Consider the following 9733-nt stretch of genomic DNA (forward strand, 5'->3'; position numbering starts at 1 on the left):
GATGAATAGAGCTATTAGTAATGTAACTGGTATCAGAGCACATGCAGAAGTGTAAATTCCCAAGCACTGTATGTGTAAATACATAAATATTCACATATTACCTGCCTCTACTTCTATACTGTGTAAGAACCCCACGTCTTCCTTGTGTCATTAATACTGGAGATCTGAATCTCTTTGCCATATAACAGCATTTTAACACTGATGCTGGAACAAAACTACTATTCAGAGTATGTACTTGAATTTTCAAAGGAATGAATGGGAGTAATATTAATTTCTAATGTAAGGATCAGCAGTTGTGCCCACAGACAGATGTACTGCTACTTCTCTGATATGCCTTATCTTCTCTGGGTTTAAAATGTATGCAAGGCTGTGTCCAGAGCAAATTTTGCTGCTGCCTGACTGCAAAGCTAGTTTGATTTTAGGAGCTGTGTGAAACGTACGCGTGGCACTGAAAGCTCCTAATGATGTGGTGGTCGTATTTAAGTAGGCCCTGAATGTTTAAAAAGAGGAATATTAAAGTCTTCTAAACTTTCTTTTTCCTTGTTATCAGAACTCCATCAGCGCTGTAGACGTTATAGCCAAAGGCTAGTGATGAGTCCAGGGACTGATGGGTTGGGGAATCGAGTGGTTTACTGGGTGGGATGAGGACCTATGAAGGCCAGCAAGGAAGTCGTCAGCTAAGCAAAGGATTGTTTTTAAGTAAATCTTTGGTCTGTATCTGGCAGGGTGAAGATTTAAACCCAGGTTTTCAACAAGCTGTATAAATGTCAGTAACACTTCCTTTGCTTTCTGACCTTGCCTCTATTCCCTTTCTGTCTTGGAGCTGAAAAACTTCTTCTCATTACAGCTACTTTAAAACTGGAAAGTTTCTTTTCACAAATTGCTCACGTTAACTCCAACACTTCCTAGATTTGTTCTGTTGGACTTGGCAGTCTTAATACTTTTCTAGCATAGTTTTGTGGGGGCGAGGTGCTGTAACTTGAGTGAAAGAAAATGAGATGTATAATTTAAATATTTCTTTTTCACCTAGGTATCCATAAAGAAAATTTTGTCAATATCTATTGCATAGACTTGTAGATTTTACAGCCAGAAAGAATCTATATAATCATCCAGTTCCATCTTGGATGTAAGAGAGGCTACAAAAATTTGCTCGGTTGCTATCAGATCAGTTGCAGTCCACTTGAGCTACTGTGGGAAAGAAACCCATTCTTAGTCATGCTATGAAAGACTCTGTCATAATATTCACAGAACAGAGGACAAAGTGAAGGTCAGGTCTGAATTTTCTCACTGGGGGAATTAGAATCTTTGATGTTGCATAATCACAAATTTATATACCTTCACACTCTATATTGTACAAGTGATTCATTAAGCTAAAATAGATGTTTCATGTCACTCGAGTATCCTCCTTTTGAATTTCAGAAATGCAAATGTATTCACAAACCTAAACCGGAGATCTCATTTAGGATGTAAGTGTGCCTGTAGCAGCATCTGTACTACAAGAAGAAAGTGTTATTTGTAAAAGAGTTATAGGCTTGTAAACTACAGAGATATTTGCAGATACTAGATTTGTTCAGCTACATTAGCAGCTGTTTTGAGCTGTTGGGATCAATGGGTTTGTATGCAATAAAAATTCTATTTCCAGTTAATATAAAATGAATCTTATAGGTAGATCATTTATCTTAAGCATTCAAATAACTTTTTAATTAAATAATAAAATACAAAGATTAGCACTTAGGGAACTTCTTTTTGTGAAGCAGTCACCTACCCTACAAACTATTTTTCTTTAATATTAGCTTTGGCTTTCCCCAGACAATGCTCAGCTCCTTAGAACAGCAGTGCACAGAACACACTCCAATTAGTGGCCAGCTGTGCAGCTGCATAATTATTATTGTAAATCATTACCATTTGTGGTTCTATATCTCCACTGCATCCTCACTCAGTGGTCATAGACTATTTAGTCATGTGTAATACAGAGATCCTACTATAGTTTTGATTGTTTGTTCCCTTTCTCTTTACTTGTTTTATTGTTATTATATTATTTTTTGTCAAGGGAGCATGCGGGACTGCATACTAATCAAGATATAATATCATCATAGATTTATTCAGCAACACGATGATGTTTTGTTCTCCAACCTTTTCCGAAAAACTACTAATTGATTTTTCAATTGTGATCACTATCAGCCACTGAATTGACATTTTCGAAGAACTGTTGTGCCTCTTAAGGTGTCATTACTGAAGGGTAACACTCAGTTCTGAGTCTATTATCTATTATTGTGTACGTAAAATTAGTGGTGTTTTTTTTCTCACCCTGTGGTCTGCTAAAATCAATTTACATTGAATCTCATCAGTTACTTTTTTGCTCAAGAAGTTGCATCAGAAGTTGCTTCTGCAATTCATCAGTCAGCTCTTGCTTTTACTATCTTGAATAATTCAGCATAATCAGCAGATTTCATTAGCTCAATATTTATGCCTTTTGACCAGATAATTTATGAACATATCGAACAGAACAGACCCTAGTGCAGTAACAGATACTTTTGTCCTTTTGCTTGCCATCTCTACCTACTCTTTACCTGTCCTTTACCTACCTCTGTATGAAGAACTCCTCTCTCACACTAAAGCACCTTAATTTCTGCAAGAGTCTTTGCTTCAAGACTCTGCTGAGGTCCTTTTGTGGATCCAAGTGCAGCACATCAGCTGGAGCTCCCTGGTGTATGTGCCTATTGACTCCTTCAGAGGTTTCCAGCAAAACTGAAACTTGTTTCTGCAAAAGCCATGTCAGCTTTTTCCTAGTATAATCCTTCCTTGTTGTTGTAGTCTCTGTTTTATTCTTTGGAATAGTTGCTCCCATTCTTGAACTTCAGGTTTGCTTCTATGTATTTTCTTGGATCTATCTGTAACCCTTGAAAAAATATCTGGTGTCATGTTTGCCACCATACAGTACAGTGGTATGGACGTTTGTTCAACGATACTTTCTGTGGCTGAAACAGATTTTATCAGCTAAAGTACATCAGATCAGTTTTCATTAAATCATAATGGTCTGTGCATACATTTGGAGAACAGAGGTACAGTGTAAAAGTCTGTAAGATTAATAGTAATTGGGAAGTTAAAATGCAACAATTATGCTTTTCTTTGCTGTTGACCACTGTGTGTAGAAACAGATGTGCTTCCAAACCTCTTCAAACAGATTTTTCTTTTTTATAGATAACCATTTGTCCAATATTGTACAAAATAAATACAATACTTTAATATTTTAAATGACATACATATAAAAGATGAAGATTTAAAAGATCTCTTTTACATGGAAGAGCCTGCCTGCTTTGGATGTAGGATCCTGGATGTCTCCAGAGCCAACACAAGAGCCTTTTTCCCAACTAATATTTTTGTTACAGGACTGTCTATCAGCTTTGATGCCAAACATAAACTAGTTCAAATGCATATGCCTACATGATCTCTTATAGATGGACACATGAGTTTTTAACAAAGATTTTAGCAATAGGTTTTCAATGACAGACCTAAATTCACTCCATTCCAGCTTCATGTAATATCAATCCAGTTAACACAGCACTGAAACCAGAGCTGGGCAAGTAAGTCCCAGCACAGCTTTATCATAGTGCAGCTACTTGGCTTCAGGATGTCTAGGAATGTGGACAGAGTCATTCCACACCTACCTTCAAAAAAACCTGAACACAGACATACACAAACCAAGAGTGAAGTGCTTCAAGGTACGCTAAAGAAGCTAAATGTACTCATAATCAGAGTAAGCTGCCCATAGATACGTTACAGATTCTGGTATTTAATGCAGGAAATTCTGCTGTCAGTCCAGCAGCTCAATAGGAGGTTCCTTCTTCCTCTCCCTCTCTCAGCTGCCGTGTGGCTGTACCTCTTTGTTTAGTCCTTTAGCAGAAGGCAAAATCAGGTGTTGCTCAGTAGTCCTCTTCATTCTCTTCCCTCATCTGGAGCTCTTGTATTTTGAACATGCATGGTAGTTTAAATCCTAAAATGCTTAAAGCAGCTCTGGGTATTCTAAAGACAAGTGTGCAGTGGCCAAATGTCAAGAACAAACAAGAGTCATGGGATCGGAATGGCTGTCTGAGGCTAATGAATAGATATCCAGCTGTGTCTGACCTTCAGTTGGAAAACAGTTGAACACCAATGGCTGGAAGCTGAGACAGATGGCAGTGCAGGATTGGTTAGGAGCAGAGGCACAATTCAGATATTAGTCAGTAATGATGCATTTTATATCTTATTCTACAGTAAATGAGTAATCTGCTTAATATACATCCTTGGAAGAAGTGACTGCTGCCATTCTGGCTGCTGCTAGGGTGCAAGAGATTAAAATATGGAAAATAAAATAAAATAATTGACTATTGCACAGAATTTTAGATCTAAATTCATATGTGCAAACAAACCAAAACGAAATGTATCATCTTTTCCTTTCAGGCAGTGCTAAAAATGCTACTCAAGGACCTGTGAAACAGATCAGTGCTTTCTGCTTGATTTCAATTTCTGCAGTTATTTTTCTATCAGTCTGGCAAATCAGACAATACTGCATAATCCTCCCTTATGAGCATCTATAGAAATGTGAAAATAACTAGCCTTAGACCAGCAAGGAAAATGTGTGGAGAATTAGAAAGAACCAGAGCAGGTCTGAAGAGCGCTAGGCAAAAAAAAAAACAAAACCAACAGAAAACAGAAAAAAAGGAAAAAGAGTAGGAGGGTGAAAGTGTTAGCAACACCACAAGACTTGCATCAGTTAGAGGGGGAGAGAGAGAGAGTCTGTCATAACCTGAGTATCTGAATGTTGGATCAAGTGATAGACTCAATCTAGACTCAAAAGTATAAAATGGCAAAGCAAAGTTAACAAGTTGTAAATTAGAACTCAATGAAAAAAATCTTCAAATATTCACTTTAAATTTGGGGTACATTAATTATGATCATTCTCAAGTCCCATCTTGCATTTTCTTTCCCTTACTATTTCAAGTTAATTTTATTACCAAGAAAAACATTTTGAAAGGAAGGTTTCCAACTATGCAAGTTTCAAATTCATAGAAAGAGATATTTTAAAAATGCATTTAACTAAAGTATTTCCATCAGAAACTCAGCTATGAGAATTATAAACAAAGTGATAGACCCTGATGTTTGATTATCTGAACCAGTTCAGCCTGAACATTATGATCTGTATTTTGAATAGAAAGACAGAAGGTACACAATATGAAGTTTGTGTATGTCTGGAGACTCTGTAGATCCTGAAACATGTAGCTTTCTTTAATTAACAGTTACAAATTAGACACTTAGCTATACCGTGTACTGTGCCACCAGGATGTACACAAAGGAAGGGTATTCATGATGAAAAGTGAGTCCACTGAATAGAGCTGCAAGAACTTGAGGTGTCCAAAAATGATCCTTCTCACCTGAGAGGGTGTTTAGTTAGATGGTCATCTGATGAGTTTTCCTTCTGGCAACGTTCATAACCTGTCTCCCCTTTCTCTGCAGACTCTCTAATACATTCTCCACCTTTCTTAGCTTGAGAACTTCTACATCATCTGTCTCTCCTCTTCCACCACATGTGTGGTAGGAATTTGATGCCTTAAGCTTGTCCCAAGAAGGTGCAGAATTAAGATTGATGCAAGTGCCCCTTCCCTGCCCCTTTCAAGCAGCAGCCTGCAGCCAGCATCAGGCTGGTGAGAGCTCACTTGCCTTGAGTATTAAATTAAGGATAGATGTACATTAAAAAAAAAGTTTGTGTTTAATTATTAATCAAGTAGATTAACTGCCCATAAATTTATTACAGGAAATTCTTCAGTCTTCTCCTTCATCTTTAGTTTTGCCAGCTGTTGACTGCGAGGCTACCAGGCATCTTCTGAGCTTTCTTCAGGAGTCAGGACAGTGGAAGTTAACAAACGTAACTGATCTTGATGTCTCTCAGCTGGAAGTGAATACATCTACACCAAACTTACTGGTGGTTCAGCTACAACCTCTTGTCAGGTAGGAGCTTGTCACAAACAAAACGGCCCCACATGTATGCGCAGTTTTTTAAGCTTTTAAAAATGTCACTTGTGTTCAGGAAATTTAAAAACCAATGTGGAAGTTTACAGGGTTAGCGAAGTTATTTTTCTTGCAAGGATGAATTCAGTGTTTTTTAAAGTCCCCTGATGAGCTTACCAGGTGTAATAGATGAATTATGTTGAGAAAGTCAGTCAGGCGTTCCTGTTTTGTCTGCCTCATTATATGAGAACAAAGGGACAACTAATAAAACTAAATAGCAACACATTTTTAACAGAAAAGCTGAATTATTTTATGAAACACATTATCAACCTTCAGAATTAATTGCTAGAAGGCATTCCAAGGGTCAAAAACTTAGCAGGATAAACAAGCCCACCAATAAACATACAAACACACTTGAAGATAATATGAATAAAGAGACTGGTTTTCACCACTATAGACAGAAGAGGAGGGCTATAATTCTTCATGTTTCCACACCAGTAACAACTGTGATCTAACAGAGGTAGGGAGAGACTGTTCCTTCAGGTAAATGTTGGTGTCTGACTGTTACTTGTAGGGCTTTTACATCTCTGTGGACTACCTGGCACAGAGCACTCCTGGCCACTGTGTATGGGTCACTGACCTGATCTAGATTGGCAGAATGCTGTGTACACAGTCATACTGAGGACAAGTGATGTCAGTGTACGTTTAGGGAATACAAGGCTACCTCTACTCAGCTTCTGCTCTTTCCTTTTCCTAGCCTGTTACTCGGGCATTCGTATATGTTGGTATACGGTGCAGCTGTCAATGGGTCCTAAGGAAGTGCAATTATAGGTATCACATAACTACACAAAGACATGATACCCATTTTAAGGAGCTCCTGTACAAAGGGAAAACACCCAGTGAAAAAAAAGGTGAGGACATAAAGGTCAAAATTACATCAGTGGTCTGGCTGCTCTGCAGCTAAGGAAGTCTGAGGGCTTTGAGGAATCACCTGAAGATGTGGTCCTCACGGTATGTGGCTTTGCAGAAGAAAGGGGTCATAACGAGGAGATGAGAGAACGATGGAGCGACTGATGACAAAAGTAATCCTTTACTAATCAGGATCTTTGTACATTTTTGGTTCATTTTGTTCTTGTCTAGAAAAGATTTTTAATTATTTTTCTCCCACTCTTTTCATAGTGGTTTAAATGAGATTTCTGCCCTGGAAGCAATTGCTGAAAACGGTAAGCAATATGACCAAGATATAACTAACATTTCATCATTTAAGTCTGTGCATTCACTTGAGCAGACTGTATTCTCTAGTTCCTGGGTTTTGCTGTAGTCTTTCTATTTAAAGGTTTTCTATTTCCCCCTCTGTAGTACTTATAAGCAGTCAGTTATCACAGTGTTTAAGTACTGAGTGATTCAAAGTCAACCAAAATGGATACAGCTCTGTGACCCAAAATGTAATGATAATTCACCTCTACTTCAAGCATGGGCCTTTGCTCATGCTGAGATCCTCCCAGTTCAGAGAATGGACCTGCATCTCCATGCAACTCAGACTGCCCCCTTGGGTCACACCTCACACACTGGCAGTTGGAGGTGCCAAGCTCATCCAGCAGTTTGAAGGTCTTGGTCTCAACTAGAGGATGTCTGAACAAATAGGAAATTTTTTTTTAATCTTTATAAATCAATTCTGGTGCCCTTCACAGCCTTGGATTTTAGAGTCTTTTATTGGTTTTGCACCACTTTCATTGGTGGTGAAGACTGCTTGTTAAAGTTGAATCTCATTGTACAACATTGAAATAAAACTTTATCAAAATAAAACTTTTCTTGCTTCAGATCTGGCTGAAAAAGAGGTGCTGTACAGCAAAGAGACACTGGGAAGCATCTGTATTTTTGCAAGGCTTTCACTTACTACTCTAAATTGGAGATGATGTTATAAAGTCTGCAAATCACTGTAGTGGTCGTTTCAGGGACACACACTGTAGAGTAGTGGGGTCTAATGGTTAAACAGTGTCCTTAGAGTCTATGACTGCTTCTGCCCAGAGCTGGAAGTGTAAAATCAGAAGCAGATTTAAAAATTAGGGGAAAATACCTTAGTACTGAAGTACCAGTGTGTTCTTGTCTCTGTGTTTTTGCACTACCCCAAAATGAGTTTGGTTTTTATACTCAAAAAGTAGCTGTATTTCCATCTCTGAATTGCAGAGGAGTTGTTAGTTCTCCCTTCTTCTCCCCACAACTTACTGGATAGGTAAAGCCTTGGCTCAATGTTGCCCTTGGCTAAACATTAGCTTTTTCTTTATGGGACATTTCTTTCATTAGCTGCACAAGCTCAAGAATAGTCTTCCCAAAACCTGTCTCAGGCCACTTTTTTTTTTGAAAAGCAAAGTTAACAGGGAACCTGTGGGATGATGGAGGAATTTGGTATACCAACTTTCCAGCTGTTATCAGGAAAAAGGAGTGTGGATCCTGTGCCACTTTGTATGGTCAAGTGCCAGATCTGCAGTTTGTCCTCTGCATCTCAGCTGTGCTCTAGAGAAGTGGGAGCGTGGGCTGGATCTTCCCTCACCTGGTTTATTTGCCAAAGCACCCACTCAGTGTGTTGGTAACATCATCAGGAAGAAGTTTTAATTCAAATGAAAGTTACTGAGCCACCATTCCTTAAAATTATCCCATGGAAGGTCTGTGCAGCAGACGGGAGAGAGTAGGAAGAGCCATTCCAAAGGTAGTACGTAAGTGTCCCAAACACAGTCTTCCAACTCCTGTGATCTGGGGTCCAGCAGATCTTGGTGTTTAGGTACTGTTTGCAGCACAACCACAGACCTTTGCTGTCAGGACACCCTTCAAGGTCAGAACTGCTTGCAAGGTCATGAGTTATTGGTGTTTGTTACAGAATGGCTGCTGCCAGATCCTACCTGTGTAAGCAACAAAAAGTACTATTTGTCACATACCTGCAATGTGACAAGAAAATTTGTAACCCACAAATATTGCTTTTAATTTTTCTTTCAGTATCAACAGTAAACCCATAGAAAAACACTGCAGACGTGTAGTAGGCTGCCTAGAAGTTCACAAAGCCTCTTATGTTTGTCACAGCAACTTCTTTCCTCTCCGCTGTAGAGGGTTTTAAAATCTGATGTAATAAAATGTCAGAGAAATCTCTCCTGCTGTTTTACTCACTGCAGACAGGAAGCTCTGTAAGACAGAACAAATGGGCTCAGATTCTGCCCAAGGGAAATGTGCTGTTCTGAAATATCTAGAAGCTGGAGTAAGCAGAGGTTTTTTAGCATGTTATTGAAATGAGGGTCATTACAGAATCCAAACTGGAATTCAGAATCCAAATCTGCTCAAGTTTCAAGGGCTTCAAACTTACTGTTTTCTTTATGCGTCTTTTCAGTATTTCTTCTTTCTTTTTTTTTTTTGCATGAGGTAGAGAATGACATTATTACTCAGTTTTTGCCAGTTTTTTTCTAAACGTCTCTCTGCTCAGAAGAAGGTTGCATTCTGTCATGTCACTTAACTACTGGATCCAGCACACCTCAAAATCAATGGCTCCATCTGCATAAGATGAGACCTTTTAATTGCATGTATTCCTTTTTCCAGTCTTATTCTCAGTGGATTTGTCTTTCTGCTTTCTCTTCCCTTCTATTTTTCCCTTCTGATCTTGCTCTTTTCTATTCTTTCGTCCTTGCTCATAGTTTATACTCCTCCTTTCTTTTCACTTTCCACCTTCCAGAACATCTCTTTTCAGTTCATTTCTTCCATTCCT

At 38.6% G+C, this 9733-nt stretch overlaps 1 protein-coding gene across 1 annotated transcript in view; it reads left to right on the forward strand.

Annotated features, from left to right (window-relative positions):
- The window catches only part of LOC104539346 (V-type proton ATPase subunit S1-like), a 19064-nt gene extending 9980 nt beyond the window's left edge, over nucleotides 1-9084 (forward strand). The window contains exons 4-7 of the mRNA XM_010182846.1: nucleotides 5792-5985; nucleotides 7165-7208; nucleotides 8173-8218; nucleotides 8997-9084. Coding sequence (XP_010181148.1) covers nucleotides 5792-5985; nucleotides 7165-7208; nucleotides 8173-8218; nucleotides 8997-9084 — 372 coding nt within the window. The remainder of the gene's footprint in view (nucleotides 1-5791; nucleotides 5986-7164; nucleotides 7209-8172; nucleotides 8219-8996) is intronic.
- The last annotated feature ends 649 nt before the right edge of the window (nucleotides 9085-9733 follow it).

The sequence above is a fragment of the Mesitornis unicolor genome, unplaced genomic scaffold, assembly GCF_000695765.1.
Source record: "Mesitornis unicolor isolate BGI_N332 unplaced genomic scaffold, ASM69576v1 scaffold18074, whole genome shotgun sequence".
In the NCBI taxonomy this organism is placed as follows: domain Eukaryota; kingdom Metazoa; phylum Chordata; class Aves; order Mesitornithiformes; family Mesitornithidae; genus Mesitornis; species Mesitornis unicolor.